The sequence below is a fragment of the Aethalodelphis obliquidens genome, unplaced genomic scaffold (genome assembly GCF_003676395.1).
Source record: "Aethalodelphis obliquidens isolate GAN/ISIS:26980383/991018 unplaced genomic scaffold, ASM367639v1 scaffold12, whole genome shotgun sequence".
Lineage (NCBI taxonomy): Eukaryota > Metazoa > Chordata > Mammalia > Artiodactyla > Delphinidae > Aethalodelphis > Aethalodelphis obliquidens.
Window position 1 is genome coordinate 13541093 of NW_020837956.1, and position 21960 is coordinate 13563052.

The window sequence follows — 21960 nt, forward strand, 5'->3', positions numbered from 1 at the left end:
TTCCTAGACATGGTGATTTCGAATAAATATTTTGAATAAATAAATAAAAATTTCTTGGATAAAAAAATAGGAATTCTGCTAAATTTATTTCTATAACTGCATGAACACATCTGAGGGGTCACTGTTTTTTCTTTGACACTATAAACTTTTCTCTTTTTTGAATATATCCTGTCTCAATCCATGCTCCTTTCTTGTACTTGGGTATGAGAATTTGGATTTCCTCCAGCCTACTTCTTTCTCCATTTTCACCATCTCATACATTAACTCAGTTAAACTCTCACTCCATTTAAAAATACAGATCCCAAGTAATTTTACTACGTGAGACTTACTTCCAGAAGAAAGAGTTCCCTGCATCAACGTTCACCCCCGCCATCATATCCTCCTTTCTGTTATACCCTCTCTTAATATGCCACATTCTTCTTCACTAACAACTTACTTCAGTGTGTTTCTTTATATGTAGGATTATTTTAGTAATACTATCTTCCCCACAAAGCCATAAGCTCCTTGCAGTCTGAGAACATGTCTATTTTCCTATCATATTTCTACCTTCTAACATAGGAGGAGCTTTAATGCCCAGGGCAGGGAGGTGCTCAAGAAAAAAAATACATTTAATATATATTTAATATTGATGGATGTTGGAACAGTTTACAAGATATACTCTTTCTCAGTAGATATAAAAATAAGTTAGTTTGTTCTCTTTGGCTAAATTTTTATTTACCTTCAAGTTAATAAATCTCTTCCCTAGAATTCCATTTTGTTTATGGTCTGCAAGAAGGATTGCTACAGAAAAACTGCCCCACAAAGCTGATGATGAATATGTAAAGAACAAGAAGGGGAATTCCTTCCATCCTCCTCCCACTAAGAATTAAAGAACAGAGGCCACTTGGCAAAGAAACCTACAAGCGGAAGAAATGTAATTTCAAGGAACTTGGAAATATTTCCTTCTTAGAAATAAAAATGACAGGGAACTAGAGTGGAAGGAGATTGGCAGTATCATTATCTTCTTGCTGTTTCTTCCTCATGCTATCTCAGAGAAGGAAAGCTTGGAAAAGAGAAGACTTTGGAATAAAAAACAAAAACAAAAAACTAAAGAAGTTTTTATGTCAAATTACTATCCTGAAACTTAGGGGGCTTTTTGCAAGAAAGAGTTTGATACTCAGTGAGAGTCAAGGTTTATATATATATAAAATTTCACATTCTAGCTGTTTTTCTTTTGTTGTTGTTACTTTGGAAAATAGAGGACAGTATAATGAACAACTATGGACTCATTGCTCAGCTTAAACAATTAGCTAAAACAAGGCTTAAACAAGATTAGCCTTAAAATAAGGCTAATCTTGTTTTATCAAGATAAATCTTGAAAAAAACATTAAAGTATGAGTAGTTATTTCTTTGTGGTACCTGGAGTTCTACGTTACAGGGAGTAAGGAGAGTTATTTTAATTGTGGTGAAAGACTACTGCTATTATCGCTTCTCATATTATTACCACTTAATGTCTCATCTTTCTGTGATTTTATAAACTTTAAAAGCTGGAATTTGAGTTTTTCAGTTGCCTGTTCTAGTATGCTCAAATATTTTTTAAGAACATGTACTTTTATTCTAAAAAAACCTTTCTGGGGGCTTCCCTGGTGGCACACTGGTTGAGAGTTCACCTGCCTATGCAGGCGACACGGGTTCGTGCCCCGGTCCGGGAAGATCCCACATGCCGCGGAGCGGCCAGGCCCATGAACCATGGCCGCTGAGCCTGCGCATCCGGAGCCTGTGCTCCGCAACGGGAGAGGCCACAACAGTGAGGGGCCCGTGTACCACAAAAAAAAAACCCAAAAAACAAACCTTTCTGTTCTTAGACTATATAAGTACTAAGATATGTTGAAATAGATTAAACATACTTGTTTTAGCTAAGATAATTTAGCTTTAATTAAAATTCATTAGTGGTTTACTATAGATAATGATTACTACTTGAGGATAATTAATATTTACAAAATACTTACCAATATTAGCATAATGCTTCTTTTCTTGTGCATTTGTAGATAGCTCATACATGTCTCCATAAGCACGAGCAAACCGCCAAATAAACTCTATTTCATCCCTAAACTGAACAGACAGAACTGCACATTAGATAAACTCAGAAACGTGACCAGACTGTGTTTTCCACTGCAACTTTTAAAAAATTAGGTAAACTGGTACTTAGAAATGACTGTATCTATTCATGTGCATATCACACTTTAAGTTCAAATATTCATGGCTACAAAATGTGATGTAATGTAGTGTTACATTTGGATCTTAAAACCAATGAATATTATGCAGACACCAGCTCCACACCTACAAAGATGAGAAACTTGATAGGTGTCAGAATTTACAAATTCTCTCTGGGTTGCAGTATCCTCTCCTTGTTTTCCTTTCTAAGTTATCTATTATTAATATGATGCTTCAATGGGCATTTCAGATAATATCTGTAAGTTATCAGAGATTACATACATTCAAAAGAGGAGTCACATTTTTTACCTAAATTACCTAAATACAATCCTGGAGATTTAAAAACTTTTAGGTAATGCATTTAGAGTTGCCAAATCCTCAAAGGTTAGACTTAAATCTCTCATGGGAAAGAAAAAGATTTATTGATCTTTGTGATATTGCAAAACCCACCGTTTTTTTTTTCCTTTGGTGGTGGTGGGAAGGATGAGCTTTCCTAATTCAGTCCAGCATTAAACACTGGAAAACGATTACTGGTAGGACACAGTGAAATACTGTGTTATATTAGTAACTGTAAGATAGCGAGCTTAAAATGTAGCTTTTCTTCCCTCCAGAGAAGCAGTATGTCTTATTCTTTATCTGTTACCAAATATTTACGAAATATATCAGATTGATAAAATCAATGTCAGTCTGTATAATCATATCTCTGGTTTTCATTTTTATGAACTTAGAGCCTAATAAATTCTTATATTTACTTTTAAAAAATTGTAGTGATATAAAAAAATTTACATCAATCATTTAGCTTGTGTAAACTGTGACACAATTGTTATGGTCATAACATGAATGGGACAGTAGATTAAATAAAAAATTAAAACTACACAAGCATGTTATTATCACATATTTCTTACCTTTTCTTTGTGGTCACAAAGTAGTTCAAAACTCTCCATTTTCCTGGACTCATTCATACGTAAATTATCAGCCGTCTGAATAAGGGCATCTAAATTTAATTCCTCTACATGAGTGTTAAACGCCTTAGGGAGTGGAAAACTCTGTTCTTCGGTATCAGTATTAGCTGTAATATACCTAAAATTGCAGAAATAATCATCAACTCTCTGTAAAGTTATACTATAATGGATAGAGTGATCCTTTTAAAATGTAAGTCAAATCATTTCACTCTTAGGCTTGAAACCCTGTAATGGTGCCCCTTTGCACTCAGAAAAAGCTCAACTCCTAATAACAGTCTATGAGGCTAGATGAGATTTGTCTCTCCCAGCTCAGTCACCTCTCTGACCTTGTTTCCCACCACGTTTCTCACTCAGTCAATTGTATGGGGGCTGCCCAGCTGTTCCTTAAACAAGCCAGGGACACTCTTACCTCAAGACCTCTTCTTGCTGTTCCTGCTGATGGAATGGCTCTTCCTTCAGAAGGGGACATAACTCACACCCTCACCTCCTTCAAGTCTCTGTCAATGTCATCTTCTCAATGTGACCCACCCAGACCACTCAATTTAATGCTGCGACCACCACACTTCAACCTCCCTGTATATTTCCTTCACCTCCAGTCTCCCTTATCATGCTTGATGTATTTTTCTGTAGTACATACCATCTTCTAATATACTTTACTAACCTACTACACGTGCTATCTTTGTCAGTATCTCCCCCACTAGAATGCATGCTCCCTGACAATAGGATTCTTTGTTTTATTAATTGATGTCATCAAGTGCCTAGAACAGCACCTGACACATAGTGGACACGCACTGAATATTGCTGAATGAATGATACAGAGTTGTAGGAACTCAGCAGGCACTCAGGTATATATATTAAATATATATATAATATACATCTATACACACATATGTATGTATTTTTATATATACGTATGCACACACACACATATGTTAATTTGTAGTTCAAGACGATGTTCTAACTCTTAGATTAGTCTTTAAAAATTCATGCTACATCCCACATTTCCTTTTTGGTAGCATACAATGCAAACAATTTGTTTTCATTTATTTACACACTGTTCTGTTCTAAAAAGATTTTAAGGAGGTATATAAGGATATATAACGTATAAGAGAACAAATCAGAAGTGGCAGGAAAAGATAAAAACAAGGCCAAATGTGAATGAGGTCAATAAAAAAGTACATATACTTTAGGATCTATACCCTTGCTACAAAGGCACAACACAAATGTGGTTCTACATCTTCCAGCAGCTAAAGCAGTCACAGTTCCCAACAGATACTAACAAAGATAGAAATGAAGCAAGTTCTTGAGAGAAATGCACTTTTTTCCAATAATAAGATTCAAATTTCCTTCAAAGTCCTCACAAAGAAGACACTATGTGAAATGATGCTCAACTTCTTCAACAACATTATCAGTGGCAACTTCATTCTTCTAATTGCTCAAACCAAAAAACTTAGAATCATCCTTGACTTCTTTGTCTCTCCTAAGCAACCTTCAGAAATTCCTGTTAGTTCTATCTTCAAAATATATCCAGAACCCAGCCACCTCTCACCACCTTTACCCACTACTCCCCTGGTCTAGACCACCATCACGTTACCTGGATTATTGCAATGGCCTCCTATCATGTCTCCCTGCTTTAGTCCTTGACCACTGTAGTTTATTCTCAACATAGGAGCCAGAATGGTCCTTTAAAAAGCTGACTCAGATCATGTCATCCTTTGCTCAAAACCTTCCAGTGGATGACCAAATCAGAGTAAAAACCTAAGTCCTTAGAGTTGTCTACAAGACCCTACATAATCTAGTCCAATACCTCTGGCCTCATCTCCTACCACTCTCCTGCTTGCTCAGCACTCCAGGAACTCTGGCTTCCTTGACTTCCTTGAACACATCAGCCATGTTCCTGCTTTAACATCTGTATTTGCTGTCCTTCTGCCTGCTATGTTCTCCACTGGATATCCACATAATTTACTTCCTCACCTGTTTCACACCCTTGTTCAAACATAACCTTCATATTATTGCAGATGATATGATTATTTACATAGAACATATTAAAAAAACCCTACAAATTATGAGACTAATAGAGTTTAGCAGGTCGGCTGCATATAAGATTAAAATATGAAAGTGAGTTTCATTTTTAATATATTAGCAGCAAAAAGCCTAAAAAACAAAATTATATAAAATACTTTACTTACAATGATCTCAGAGAATATCAGACACCCAGGAATAAATCTAATAAAACATATGTAACAATTCTATGGAGAATATCATAAAAGATATATTAAAAGCTGTTTATAAAAGAACCTAAATTCATGGAAAAATATATCATGTTCATGGCTAGAAACAACTGATATTATAAATAAGTAAATTCTCTCCAGATTAATTCAATGTAATTCCAATTTTATAAACCTCACCAGAAATTTCATAGAATTTAATAAGATGATTCTAAAAGTTACATGGAAAGGTAAAGAGCCGAGAATAGTCAAAGCACTGTTAAGAAAGAGAGCAGGGAGAGAAGACTTACCTCACCAAATATTAGGACCTATCACGCAGCTATAATAATTAAAGACAGTGTGCTATTGGTACAAGGATAGATGAGTGACTGACAGAACAGAAGAGAGCCAAGAAACAGCCTCATACGCAAATGAAAGTGTGGTATATGACAGATGTGACATGTCAGATTAGTGAGAAGTTAACAGACTGAGCTGGAAAAAAATGGTTATCTCTATGGAAAAAGTTGAAATTGAATCTCTGTCTTATAATATTAAAAGTAACTCTAAGGTATAAGGATGGTATAAGGAATTAAGTGTTAAAAATAATTTTTTAAACTCTAAATGGAAAATATAGGTGAATAACTTTTAGTCTTTGGGGCAAGAAATTTTCTTAACCAAAATACAAAAGCATTAGCTATAAATGATTATTAATTATGAATGATTAACCAATTTGACTATATTAAAATGAAAAACTGTTGCTAATCAAAAGATATTTTCAAAAATGCAAAAACACAAATTAAAAACCAGGAATAGATATTTTGTAACACGTACAACTGGAGAACATTAATATCAAGAATACATAAATATTTTCTAAAATTCAATGAAAAAACACAATAAATGCAACAGAAATAATCTCAAAAGAGGTTTTCCCAAATGAAAAAATACATATAGCCAATAAACCTAAGAAAAGATGTTCAACATTCACTAGCGATCAGAGAAATACAAATCAGGACCATGGAGAGGTATTATTGAGACCTGTTTCATTTACAAAATTTAAAAATCTGACAATACTATATGTTGGAGAGGAAGTCAATCCACGGATCTGATGTGAATGTAAACTGGTGAAACCAGCTGGGAAAGCGCTTTGGCATCATCTATTAATATTGAACTTTCACATATCTGAGGACTCAGTAACCAAGTCTCTGGCACATGTACAAAAGGAGGTAGGTGTAAGAATATAGACAACAGTACTTTCACAATAGCAAACCCCAGGAAACAACTGAAATGCCCAGTCAAGAGAGTGGATGAATATTACCCAACAGTCAAAATGAAAGAAATACAGTGATGTGCAAAATAGGGAAGACTCTTAACAAACTTATATTAAGTGGAAAAGTAAGCTCTTAAAATTATATCCAACATGATCCCCTTCTCATAAAACAATCAAAATTCAATGTTATTTTTAAGGAATATACACATATGCAATAAAATTATATAAAAAGGACAGCAAGGAATGAACAATATAGAGTATAGACTCAGGATGATAGTTACCCTCAGGTGAGGGGAGGCAGGGAGCCAAATGGTTTCATAGATGCTTATTACATTATTTATAATAACAAACTAAATAAATGAGTAAAAGTGGCACATGTATGCACCAGTAATCAGTGTTTGCATGAGCTAAAGACAATTTTTAGTTCAATTCTATGCACCTGAGATATAGTAAGAAAATAATAACTAAAAGAAAGTAACTGGTTTAATATCAGACAATATTATTTAAACTAAGACCCACTACACTGTACAATTTAGAAGGGTGATTTTATGGTATATGATTAATATCTCAAAAAAGATGTTATTTTTATAAGAAAAAAATGGAATATTCCTATAGCCATTAAATAAATTAAATCAGAAAGAGACAGAGAGAGAGAGAGACAGATAGACAGAAGGGCGGGGGACACAGATAGCTATATAGTGAGTTCTATCAATATATGCAAAGAATTACTCAAATTCTTCTAAGGAATTGAAAAAGAGGAAACATTTCTCACCTCATTTTATGAAGCTAGTAAAACTAATACCAAAACCAAACAAGTATAGTATAATAGGAAATGAAAATTATAGGCCAATTTCACATATAAACATAGATGCAAAAATCCTCCAAAATATCAACCAAAAAACTTCAACACACATGAGAGAATACATTGCAACCAAATTGAGTTTATCTCACTAATTACAAGCACAGTTAACATTAGAAAATTTCTCTAGCATAACAGATAAAAAGAGAAAAACTGTACGATCATTTTAGTGGTTACCAAAAAAATTTTTTTCAGTAAATTCAACACCATTTCAGCACAAAAGAAATACCAAATGCATAAACAAGGAATAGAACTTCTTATAATAGAATATAAACCAAAAACTACGATACAGTTCATATGTAATGATGAAACATTATAAGCATTCTCCTTAAAATCAGAAATAGAAAAGGATGTCCAATATTGCTGCTTCTACTTAGCACGGTACTGTAGGTCCTGTTAGCACAATATTAAAAGAAAAACAAGTCTTAATAAATTTTAAAAGATGAAAATCATACTAAGTATCTTTTCTGACTGTAATGAGATGAAACTAAAAATCAACAGTAGAAGGAAAACTGGAAAATCCACAAATGTGTGGAAATTAAACAACACACTATTAAACAACCAATGGGTCAAAGAAGAAATCACAAGGGAAATTAGCAAATATCTTGTGGCAAAAGAAAATGAAAACACAACATATCAAAGTGTATAAGGTGTAGTGAAAGCAGTGCTAAGGGGGAAACTTCTAGCTGTAAAATGCTTACATTAAAAAGAAAGGTCTCAGATCAACAACCTAAATTTACACCTTAAGGAACTAGAAAAAGAGCACACTAAACCCAAAGCTAGCAGGAAAGAAATAATAAAGATTAGATCAGAAATAAACATAATAGAGGGTAAAAAAATATAAAATCAATGAAACCAAGAGCTGGTTCTTCAAAGATTAACAAAATTGACAAACCTTAAGCTAGCTTGACTAAGAAAAGAGGAGAGGAGAATCAAATAATTAAAATCAGAAATGAAACAGGGTATATCACTACCAATTTTACAAAAATAAAAAGGATTATAAGAGACTACAGTGAAGGATAGTATGCCAACAACTGGATAATCTAGTTGAAATGGACAAAATCCTAGAAACATACAACATACCAATACTGCATCAGGGAGAAATAGAAAATCTGAACAGATCTATAACCAGCAAAGAGACTGAGTCAGTTATCAAAAACCTCCCAGCAAGGAAAAGCCTAGGGTCACCTGGCTTCACTGGTGAATTCCACCAAACATCTTGAAAAAACAAAGTTAGAGGTCTTACACTTCCTGATCTTAAAACTTATTACAAAGTTACAGTAATCAAAATGGTGTGTAATGGCATAAAGTCAGACATATACATGAAAGAAACAGAACAGAGAGTGCAGAAGTAAACCCTCACATACCCAGTCAAATGACTTTTGACATGGGTGCCAAGAGCAATCAATGGGAAAGAACAGTCTCTTAAAGAAATGGTGCTGGGAAAACTGGATATTCACATGTAAAAGAATGATGTTGGATCCCTACCTTATACTATATACAAAAATTAACTCAAAATGGATCAAAGACCTAAGTGTAAAATCTAAAACTATAAAACTCTTAGGAGAAGACATAGAGGAAAAGCTTCATGGCATTGTATTTGGCAATGATTTCTTGGATATGACACCAAAAGCACAGGCAACAAAATAAAAAATAAACTGAACATCAAAATTAAAAACTTCTGTGCATCGAAGGACACAATCAACAATGAAAGGCAACCCACACAATGGGAGAAAATGCATATCAAAACCACAATGAGATACCACCTCACACTCATTAAGATGGTTATTATCAAAAAACCAAAAAACAAGTGTTGGCAAGGATGTGAAGAAATTGGAATCCTTATGCCTTCTTAGAGGAATATAAAATGGTGCAGTTACTATGGAAAAAAGCATGGCAGTTCCTCAAAAAATTAAATATAGAAGTAACATATAATTCTGGGTATATAACCCAGAATTATAAGGTCTGGAAGAGACCTTAGGTCTGGAAGAGAAAGCAGGGTCTGGAAGAGATATTTATACACTCACGTTCATAGCAGCATTATTCACAATAGCCAAAAGGTAGAAGCAACCAAAGTGTCCATCAACAGATGAATGACTAAGAAAAATGTGGTATATACATACAATAGAATACCATTCGTCCTTAAAAAAGAAGGAAATTCTAACATATGCTACAATATGGATGAACCTTGAGAACACTATGCTAAGTGAAATAAATAAGCCAGTCACAAAAAGACAAATACTATATAATTCCACTTATATAGGGTACCTAGAGGAATCAAATTTACAGAGACAGAAAGTAGAATAGCAGTTGTCAGAGGCTAGGGGAAGAGAAGGTTGGGGAGTTATTGCTTAATGGGTGTAGAATTTCACCTTTACAACATGAAAAGAGTTCTAAAGATAGATGATCATGATGGTTGTACAACAATATGAATATACTTAATGCCAGTGAACTTAAAAATGGTTAAGATGATAAATTTTGTTATGCGTATTTCACCACAACTAAAAAATTAAAATAGAAAAAAAATTATGATACATGCGAAAAGGAGGAGGAAAACACAAAAGTAAAAATATCTTAGTACAATGATATAAATTTAGCGGGCATTTTATTATGACAAATAATTGAAAATAATACCAATTTCTTTCCTCTACAAAACCCAATTATATTCTAAGTATTTTTAATTGCTTATATGCATTTTCTATTTGTTATTGTGATAAATATATTTATAAACTTTGCTTAATATAATGGAAAAAATTTAAATTTTCACATCAAAAATAAAATTTTGGAGACACTTTTTAAAATAAAAATTTCAGGAAAAAATCTGAAAATTTTCACTTTTAAAAATAAAAAGACAAACTCTGATTTCAGAGTTTTCTGAATTCTCAGACATATATATAAACTAACGTGTATTAAAACTAATTAAAATATCTGGTTTCAACATATTCTGCCTATTTCCACTACAATATGTTTTTACTTATGATTTGATCCTTGTACTAGTAAAAACATTGTCTATCAGTGGGATGTCTGGCATGAGCTATAGCTAGCAAGGCTGATATAAATGGGAATTTGTGAACTGATGAATATAGCTCTATAGATTATAGAGGAATACTATTTTAATGATTAGAGTAGAATAAAAGAAGATGTTAAACTCTCAAAGACTGTAATACATTTAGAAGATCTAAAGCTTGATGTTATTTTCAGACCACAAAAGTATTAGAATAGTCACTCAGAAATTTGGGACTAGTCAATCTATAAGCAGTAAATCTGTTAAAAGCCTGAAACAGATGAATAATCTTTGATTTCCATACTCCAATTATGTTAATAAACTATCTTTCAAAAACTACGGAAATTAAAGTTAAATTTAGACTGCAATGTAGAGCTCTTTTTCAGAATATGCAGTGAAGTTTAGTAAGGGAGGAGACCTCTATGAAAATTGAGCAGTGATTTCTACAGACTATATAGTATGCCTGGTTGGAAAGCTTCTGATCTGAGCTGCCCTTCTAAGAGAGGGTAAAGTCTGAGGTGACCTTATTTTAGGAATTTCATTAGGTGAAGATTTGTCTTCATCTTTAGACGAGATAGCATTGTTTTCATCTTCAAAGAGATCTGAGGTAACTCCATTTCGAGGTGGGGTAAAGCTTCTAGCATTTTTATAAAACGAAGTAAATCCAACATTATGGAGAACAGGGAAAGTTACACTTTGAGAGGGATGATGTTGCAACATAGCTGGAGAATTATTTCTACTGCGACTTTGAAAAACAGGATGAAAGGAATTGTTCCTTAACTGCTCTCTTTCCTGAATATCACTGGCAACTCCATGTTGTTGAGAGGAATAGGAAGTAATAGTTGGAAGAGTAAGCATGGTCGCTGTGCTTTGATAGATGTTAGCGACAGTGTTCCGACAGGCTGAGGAATTAGCATTTGTTTCAGAATTCATAAAATATTTAGTGTTATATTCAGGAGAATAAGAGCTTATATATTTTCCAGCATCAGTAATACTCAAGTTTTTAGAAATGATTTCAATTTCATTTGGATTAAATATGCATTGACTTCTTGATTGAGGATCAAAAAAATTACTAGCACTCTCATAACAGGAAATTATATTTAGTTTTGGGGCAGAGAAAAGACTTCTGGATCTAAAGCGAAAATGTTCTGAGGGCGATTTTAAATCACCGAAGCTTCTTTTTTCTTCAGAATCAAAGTTAGCTCTACTTTGTCCAGAATGAAGGGAAGCACTGTTTTTCTGAAATTTAGCAAATAAAGAATGTCTTCTTCCAAAGAAAGATGAGTAAGAAGATGTATTTGATGAAGAAGAGGCAATTTTCCTTCCTCTAGGTTAACTGCCTCTATGCATGAAAGGAGGACGAGCTGTTTTAAAATCAAGAGATTCTGGTGGTTGAATAATAGAAGAGGCTCCAGGGTACAGGGGGTCTGAAGAAACTTGATCTGCAGGACATTTTGGTTGGAAGCTCTGGTCCTCTTTGCAGCAGCTAGAGTGAGAAAAGTGTCAAATGAGGAAAAAAAATAGGGAGTACAGGTGGAAACCTGCCAAGCCTCCTGAAGAATAATGGCCACCTTCTCAATATGGAAACAACGTAAGAAATTAAGACAGCTGAGGTTGGTAGCCACACAGATGTATCCAAAAGAATGCCTAAGTCTAAAAGATTATTTCTAACTACCTACACAGTACCTGCCCACTATATTAAACCTTGGGAAGATAAACTGAAAGACTCAGGGAAGCAGGCACAAAGAAAAGTAAGGGAAAACATCTGAGAGGGCACCAAAACAGAAGGATTCCCTGAAGGTAAAGGTAGAACTTCCCTGTTTTGAAAATAATTAAGTTATAATATCTGTTTGAGACTATTAAACTACTATATTTAAAGGGGTTAATAAGTACAATAAATTTATACCCTGCTGACTAACACGTTTTAAAATATTAACCATGGATAAAGCAGAACCTCTCTGGAGAGAATATTCCAGATAAATATCCAGATATTCCAGATATTCAGTTATTGTGGGAAACTAAAGGAAACACTAAAGCTTGGTTTATGAGTATTTCAATGTTCTTTAGCACATGAAACGTATGGAGAAGTGTTTTTTTATTTTTAAAGGCTTACCTTAAGCATTGTCCCATACTGAATTTAATCCAAAGTAAATCTCTCCCTTCCTTTCTAAGCCATCATCTTTAAGCCGTAAAACGCCCTGTGTAGGTGGAACAGGTTAGAAGCTGAATGCTTAAGCTGCATGTAGAACTAACATGGCAATAACACAGAATATGATGAGAGCAGATTCTAGAATCTAAGGACATCAGTTTAGAATAAAATTGTTCTGTGGCTCATCTCTCTGAAAAGCTGCAATTCATGTGACTGTGGAATGTGTATTCTAACTTCATTATGTTCAAGGAGACAGCCAACAAATCCAGGGACAAGGAAACAGCAGGATGGAAACAGGAACATATATGATCTCTCTACAATCCTTTCTTGGAACTCTCTAACTAGCTGCCCTCCACACCCCTAGCCTACTAGCTCATTCTTCTTTCACCTGAACACTTTTTACCCCAGGGTTTTACATCCTCCCGTGATATGGAAAAGTTACGGTTACAGACTTTGGTCTGAAGATATATTAAAAAGAAAAAAAAAAAAGAAAGAAAGCCTAAATAGCAAATGTCACTGCCCCCCAAATGAAACAAGCTAAATTTACCTTGGCAGTAAAGCGTGCCATCTGATTACATGGGCCACTTGCACAGATTATGGAGATCTGCTGTGCCACTGTTTATAACCCCTTGAAACAACTTAAACCCATTTTAAGACAAGATTAACAGAGCTATTAGAAAAGGAATATTGCCTTCTCCTTTTCCAAAACAACTTGGAGAACTGTCTATATAAGAGGTATATGTGTATAGCCACCTATGACATAAAACATACCCTCAAATATATATATTTTAACTTCTCAATATCCTATACACCCTACTACAACCCCCTGTTTTTGTTCCCTTTCTAACAACCTTCTTTGGGAAACCCTTGAACAAATCCCCCTTCAGAGGCTAAAAGCTCTCTAATTCTCACCATACAATCGTCAGTTTGTAATTTGATTTTACCCAACATACAAGCTAATGAATTAATCTGTTCCTGTTTCATGGTTGCTGGCAGAAGACACACGATTTTTGTGTAAGAGACCGAGGACTTTATTACTCACAGCAAATTAAGCAATGTGATCACCAGCTTTTTTATGTCGGTTCTCCTTGACCTCAGGACCCACAAGGGCAATGCATAGGGCCCAGACACTCTTACATTCGCAGTGAGCTGCATTTCAAAGAAAGCAACACTGAGCTTAAGGAATCCCCCACTTTTATAGCAAGCAGTAACCAAATCTGCTGTTGGTCCAGAAGGGGAACATTACCTCATTCCTCAAGGCTTCTCACCACAAACCAGAGAAATGGCCTGGATAAAGAGTGGCTACACAGACCTTACCCCCTTCACAAAAATTAACTCAAATTGGGTCACAGACCTAAATATAAAATGTAAAACTATGAAGTTCCTAGAAGATAACATAGGAGAAAATCTAGATAAATTTGGGTATGGCAATGACTTTTTAAATACAATACCAAAGGCATGATCCATGAAAGAAATAATTGATAAGCTTCTGCTCTGTGAAAGATAATGTCAAGAAAATGAGAAGCTACAGACTGAAAGTATTTGCAAAATACACATCTGAAAAAGGACGGTTATCCAAAATATACAAAGAACTCTTAAAACTCAACCATAAGAAAATGAACAATCTCATTTAAAAATGAGCCAAAGACCTTAACAGATACCTCACCAAAGAAGATATGCAGATGGAAAATAAGCATATGAAAAGATCCTTCACATCATATGTCATTAGAGAAATGTAAACTAAAACAACGAGATACCACTACACACCTATTAGAATGGTCAAAATCCAGAATACCGACAACACCAAACACTGGGGAGGATGTGGAGCAACAGGAACTCTCGTTCATTGCTTGTGGGAATGCAAAATGGTACAGCCACTTTGGAAGACAGTTTGGAGGCTTTTTACATAACTAAACATACTCTTAACCATATAATCCAGCAATCAAGTGCTCTGGTATTTCCCTAAATGAGATGAAAACTCATGTCCACCCCATAACCTGTACATGGATGGTTACAGCAGCTGTCTTCATCATTGCCATAACTTGGAAGCAACCAAGGTGTCCTTTAGTAGGTGAATGGATAAATAAATTGTGGTATATCCAGACAATGGAATATTATTCAGCACTAAAATGAAATGCGCTATTAAGCCATGAAGAGATACGGAGGAAACTTAAATGCACATTACTAAGTAAAAGAAGCCAATACAGGCTACATACTATATGATTCCAACTGTATGACATTCTAGAAAAGGCAAAACAGTGGAGACAGTATAAAGATCAGAGGTTGCCAGGGATTTGGGGGGAGAGAGGGATGAATAGGCAGAGCACAAAGGATTTTTAGGGCAGTGAAAATACTCTGTATTATACTGTAATAGTGGATACATGTCATTATACATTTGTCCAAACCCACAGAATGTACTACACCGAGAGTGAACCATAATGTAAACAATGGACTTTGGGTGATTATGATGTATGTATCAATGTATGTTCATCAGCTGTAACACATGTACCACTCTGGCTGGAGCTGTTGATAATGGGGGAGGCTATACATGTGTGAGGGTAGGGATTGTATGGGAAATCTCTGTACCAACCCCTAAATTTTGCTGTGAACTTAAAACTGCTCTAAAAAAGTAAAGTCTCGGTTTTTTTTATAAATTAGGGGAAAAAAAGGGTGGTCAGGGCCTTACATTCTTGATTCTTGGCATACCTAGCAAGATGTGTAAGTGAATAGGAAGCCCAAGGAGGACTGTCTCTCATTATAGCAATCTATTATTTGCTTCCCTTTCTTGTGAGATTATTGTCTATTGTTCCTAAGTCACATTAAGATCTGTGAGTACCTTTTCCAAAAGGACACCTTTTGCAACTGAAACAATGGATTATATAATGCTTATAAAGTTTCTATTAAAAACTTCTCTTTCCAAAAGTAGACCAGTTTGTTGTTTAACATTCCCACTAAAGGCCTCTAAAAGAAGCACTTGCCCACTGAGCTACCCCAAAGGAAATGATGAAGTTATAACAATATCTCAATGCTGACAAATACTTCTGCCCAAAGGAGGTAATGAACGAGGTCAGATCGCTCCCCTCCTCGCCCCACTGAATAAATCTACAATTATCAATTAAAAAAAAGTGTTTAGGTGTGCATGTCTGAGGGGTGGGGAAGAAGGTCCAGATCTGCACAGACGTTTGAAAGGAAAAGAAATTGCATACTAGCATGAGTAATATTTAAAGGTTTTGTAATATTTTTCTGGATAGAGTACTTATCTAAATCTCTAATCCTAAAATCACCCCCTCATTGCTTATTTTTAAGAGAACCTTAATTAGACACAGCCCAAAAGAAGTTAGTAAACTGTCATAACAGTAAGCATTTAAAACATGCTTCTTCTTCAATCCCTTCCCAATTCTCTCTTTTCTATCAATTCCATGTTCCCAGGTACCTTCTGCATTCACCATGTCCTATGGTTACCTAAACCTCTTCCTTTTTTACCTCAGCTGCTCTATTCCCATCAAGACTAATACCTCATCATTATATTCCTCACTATGCCTCAGGGACATCTTATTTATCTATAACTATAATTGCTAGTATTAAAATTATAATCCTGTCATGATATCTCAGCTGAAAGTTAGAAAATCTTCTAGAACAAAGCTTCTCAAACTTCAGGGTACATCAGAGTCACCAGGAGAGCATTTAAAAATACAGATTCCTGGGCACAATGCGGAATCCCAGAGATTCGGATTCACTAGGTCCGGGGCTGGTCTTGAGAATGCAAATTTCCATCAAGCTCCCAGACTAGGTGGGATATGGATGCTGCTGGCCCACAGACCACACTTTGAGCAGCTCTGATCTAGATCATCTTGGTAATAAACAAACCCTAAAGTGACAGTTAAAAGGAACCTCCCAGCAGCTTCCTACCTGAGCTGGAGTCCAATAAGGACAAGGACAGTGAATGCTCTCAGGACTGAATGTCCCTCCTTTCTTGGTGCCTAGATGCTAAGACCCTTTAGGGACCTAGCTTACACTTGAGGAGAAGTAAGAGGGAGGAAGAAGGGGAAACCCTGAATGTGACTTAATCTTTAACACAAAATAACTAGCTCTAAACTAGAATTGACAGAGTTAACTTGAATTGGCACATTCAGATTTTCCCACATCAGCCAGATTTTCCCACATCAGCGATAGTGAGCTGCTCTGAATTCAGTTATAAAGTACAGTTACATGTTTAGCTGATCTGAGTGTAGTGAATGTAGATTATTCAATCTATTACATGATATGAATGATAGTTATTTGTATATTTACCAAATATACCTAATTATGCAAAATAACAATAATGTTCATCACTAAATTACCACCAGGTTAATTATTTTCTTTCATTACAATATTAAACTCTAACCACATAGGTTCACTGTTTGTAGTTACTCAGATAGCATGATTATCTATGTGATTTGAAAGGTAGAAAAAAATATGGCTTGAAGATCACCAAATAATTTCATAGGTTATTTCTATAATTTCCTTATCCACTATTAGTTTCTTTTGAAAGAAAGGTTAATAAAATTAACTCACTAGACAGTAGTTACTAAATACAGTCTAGTAAAGAAACAGTACATAGTCAAGGGTTTGAACTGACCTAATAACAAACAGGAAGTAGTTTTTAAAACAATAGAAGCAAAACAAAATACACATTTTAGGTCAAGAAATAAACACAGATGTGTTCCAGCAACATTAGAAGACTTATTTCCTTATCTATACTCTAGACATCCTTAGCCTTTTGCCTCTCTATCACACTCACCCTGCAAATCTCCTAATTTGAATCGATTAAGCCCTCTGACTCCTCCACTTCTATATATGAAAGGCCAAGAACTAGTGAAAAGATGCACACTACAGTGCAAACTGGTACACAGTCTTGAACCTCAGTTGGAGCAACAGTCTGCAGGGTAATCCTTACCCATGTTCCTAGTTAATGTCCTCTTCCACTCCCCACAATGTCTCTTCAGTACTTTCTTTGGTCATGTGTTCATTCATTTATTAATATAAATATGTAACGATCATCTATGATGTGTCAGGCACTGTGCTAAGCACTGCAGACATCACAGTGAACACATCAGTGCAGGCTCTTAAGAAGGCCAAAGCCCTAAGACTTGGAAATTGACAGAGGATGGGAGAGGATGGTGGTATGGGGAAGAGGGGAGTCAAGAATCTCAATCTCCGGGCTTCCCTGGTGGCGCAGTGGTTGGGGGTCCGCCTGCCGATGCAGGGGATGCGGGTTTGTGCCCCGGTCCGGGAAGATCCCACATGCCGCGGAGCGGCTGGTCCCGTGGGCCGTGGCCGCTGAGCCTGCGCTCCGCGGCGGGAGAGGCCACAGCAGTGAGATGCCCGCGTATCGCAAAAAAAAAAAAAAAAAAAAAAATCTCAATCTCCTTCCTCACATGCCTCAGTGTACTTTCCCTTCCATTCTAGAAGATGACCTATGGTCCTTCCCTGAGAAAACTAGGGTGATAAGGCAGGAACTCTTTCAGCTTCTGGTCCTTACACCCACAAAGGTATCTACCCCGTATTTCACAGAATCAAAACCACCATTAACTGCAAGAAAGGAAAAAATGGGGCTTCCCTGGTGGCGCAGTGGTTGAGAGTCCACCTGCCGGTGCAGGGGACAAGGGTTCGTGCCCTGGTCCGGGAGGCTCCCGCATGCCGCGGAGCTGCTGGGCCCGTGAGCCATGGCCGCTGAGCCTGCGCGTCCGGAGCTTGTGCTCCGCAACAGGGGAGGCCACGGCAGTGAGAGGCCTGCTTACAGCAAAAAAAAAAAAAAAAAAGAAAGGAAAAAATGTTGTCAATTAAACTATGACACAGTGATATGATCTATTAATTGGTGGTAAGATACATCTTGACTTAGGAGATGTTAAAATGTGAAAGGTTCATCTTATAATCAGTGACATACAGTATGTCTGACCCCACACACTCCTCCTTAGGTTAGGTTAGGCCTTCAAGGGCACTCAAATGGAACTGAGGTGACTGTTATGGTACTTCGGTAGCCAGTCACCTTGGGAGGTAAAGTCTGAGTTCTGCCAGCACTTCACATACATATTGGCCTTATCCCCCCTCCCTTTATCTCCTAGGATAATGTTTTGAGAGCACTCTGACACCTTGTACTTTCTTAACTGGGGATGAGGAAGAAAAGAGGCAGTGTAGCACGGTGTATAGACTCTGCCCTTTACGAAGGAATTATCTAATCTTTCCCTAACAGTATCATCTTCCTTAGAGAGTTATTGTATGGATTAAAGGAGATAATGAATATAAAACATTTAGAACAGGATCTGGAACAAATTTTTGATGGAGTTGACTTTCATTTTCTTCTGTAATATCTGTGCACAGAACTGGGATCTTTTTCTTTCCCTTATATGACACATAGAATTACTGTAATATTTAATGCATTGTATCTATTGGTCCTGGGCATTGGAGAGGACACTTAAAGATCTAAGTTTTATCGTTGGTCCCAAGAATCAGGGGCACCCAGATTCACCTGTGGACTCACTAGTAGGAGGAATGAACATAGTGCGCTTCAAGTTGTGAACAAAGCGCAAGAAGCAAGATCACTAGGTGAGGCTTCTATAGACAAATGTCTCCAAATTGGAGGCAAAAGCCAAGAGAACGTAAGTTCGACAGGTGCAGGGACTTGTTTGTTGCCACTGCACCACCTACAAGAGTGTAGCTCATAGTCAGTGATCAATAAATATTTATTTTAGAAATGAATGATTTTGCAAGCTTGTTCTACCTGTCTTTCTTAATAACCCACTGGCTATTATATATATATATAAATGTTATAGTAATAGAAGCACTGACCAGGAATAGTGTAATGTAATGTAATAATGTAATGTAGAATATGGCTTAAGCTATGTAACATTTTTTCCTAAGCTAGAACTATCTTACTTGGAGTGGGAGTTTTAGAGATTTTATATTGTCAGTTCCCATTTTTACCAAAATACTATCTTGAGGTTAATAAAATTTCCCTGGAGTCTACAAGTGATACTGTTCTCTTTCCTCAACATGTTAGCTCAATACCTAAGCTGTACTGCTGCTAACAGGGTCAGGCCACACCTTGTTTCATGGGTTATTTCCTTCATTTCCCCTTTGTCTTCATTTCTGACTTAATTCCTCTCTGGTATTTTTACTCACTCTCTATATTGGCTTCCTCTCTGCAGCCTAAAACTATGCTCAAGGGCCCCCCCCACCAGCCCTCACCCCAGCTTGAAACAGGAGGGTTTAGCATCTGGCTCTAGGATGCAAGAGTACCCCACACTTATTGTTTGTTCTTGGCCTTTGGGGCTCTGGTTGAAATAGACTGAGAGTATCCCTCTTTAACATTGTGTCACATTTTGTTAAAACTCTGTTTTACTTGTGAGCCTTTATCTTATGCCCTGCTGTATTTTGAGAGTCTATACAGTACCTACCCCAGAGAAGACACTCTCATCAAATGAATAAAAGGGACTGCAACTGTTAGTGCTTCCCTTCCTTTACTATTATTTTTTTTAAAGAAATTCATAGAAGAAAAGAGCTAAATGGCAAATAAACTATGAAAAGCTGCCCAATCTTACTAATGCTCAGGGAAATGTAAACTGAAATAATGATTACTTACCACATCATCACCATCAGGTTGGCTAAAACTAAAAAGTCTGATAATATAAGAATTTGTATGGAAAAATAAGAATTCTCATACACTGTTTATAGGATTGTAAATTGGTATACTCTGAAGGATAATTAAGTAATAGAAAATAACAGTGTATTTAGTCTATAACTCAGCAATTCCACTTCTAAGTATATACTTTCAAATTATTCCACATGTACATAAGGAATTATGAAGAAAGGTGTTCAATAAAGCATTGTTTATAAAAGCAAAAAAATGGTGACCTAAACATCCATCAATAGGGAACTAAATTTTTTTTGAATTTTATTTTATTTTTTTATACAGCAGGTTCTTATTAGTTATCTATTTTATACATATTAGTGTATATACGTCAATCCTAATCTCCCAATTCATCCCATCACCACCACCCACCCCCCCAAGAGGGAACTAAATTAAGGCATATTATTCATACAATGGAATGCAACATAGCAACTGAAAAGAGTGAAATAAGTTTATGTATAACAATATGGAAAATTTTCCTTAAAAAGTTGATGCATAAGCAAATTACAAAGTGTTATGTACCCTACAATGCCATTTATGTAAAATTTTAAAACCAAAGGCCATTTATTCATTGTTTATGTAAACAAGTGTATGTAGGAGTGCATTAAAACTTTCAAAGGAAGATTGCACACCAACTTCAAGATAATGGCTACCTCTGAAATGAGTACAAGAGGATCTCAATTGTATGTGTAGCATTTCATTAAAAAAAAAAATCTGAAACAAAAAAAATTTTTTTGCAAATTTTTACTTTTACAACATGAAGGGATACAGAATCACCATATCCTGAATATCTGAATTTGTCTTTCTCTCAAGGCCTTGAAAAATTGAAGTTCAACGCTAAACCTGACTTGGAGGAAGTAGATAGTGGTAAAAATAAAAATGTAAATGAACAAAAAGCAAAGTCTATATTTTGGCTCATGAAAATTAAAGTCTAAGAAGTTTTAAATAAAACCTCAAAAACCTGTATCTGTCTGTGGTCTTGCTTTCATGACCATCTTCTATTATTTATAAAGTAATATCATCTAAGGTACTAGGTATTATGGCTTTTATTGTGCTGGTGCTCTTTGTGGGTAGATTTCTGGGGTTTCTTTTTATTTTCTTTTCAAATAATCAGCAATGTGTCTGTTGATACTATCTGAAGGTTATCATGTGAACTTAATACTAAAATGAAAATACCAAGTCAAGAAAAAAATCAAGAAGGCCCATAAGGTGCTATACAACCTTGCTCACCTAACAGAATTATCTAATTTTCAAACTCATGTATTCTCTTAAAGCCCACATGAAATGGAAGAACAATGAATTTTATTATGGGGTAATATTTTAACCAAAACTGGAATAAGATTTAACTTCTGAAAGGGAGGTTTCTGAAGCTTTATATACCATTGTGATATAAATAACACTTTTAAACCCATGGTTTGATAGAGCAATATAGCTAAAAGGTTGACAGAAGAAAGAAAATTGGGCAGCTTAAAAAAGAAAATGAACTAAAAAGTTTTCAGAAATAGGGAAAGACTTAAATGTAAACTGAAAACATCAATGTGAACTAATGACTTAAAAAATATTTTAGGGCTTCCCTGGTGGCGCAGTGGTTGAGAGTCTGCCTGCCGATGCAGGGCACACGGGTTCGTGCCCTGGTCCGGGAAGATCCCA

At 35.7% G+C, this 21960-nt stretch overlaps 1 protein-coding gene across 2 annotated transcripts in view; it reads right to left on the reverse strand.

Moving 5' to 3' along the window:
* The window catches only part of RMDN2 (regulator of microtubule dynamics 2), a 68467-nt gene that overhangs the window by 35749 nt on the left and 10758 nt on the right, over window positions 1-21960 (reverse strand). The window contains exons 1-3 of one of the 2 annotated variants that reach the window (XM_027113355.1): window positions 12606-12793; window positions 3099-3273; window positions 1989-2091 (exon numbers count right to left, since the gene is read on the reverse strand). In XM_027113355.1, the coding sequence (XP_026969156.1) occupies window positions 1989-2091; window positions 3099-3273; window positions 12606-12622 (295 nt within the window). In that variant the 5' untranslated portion in view covers window positions 12623-12793. Of the gene's footprint in view, window positions 1-1988; window positions 2092-3098; window positions 3274-12605; window positions 12794-21960 lie in introns of those variants that run through there. The other variant, XM_027113354.1, reaches the window with a different exon arrangement.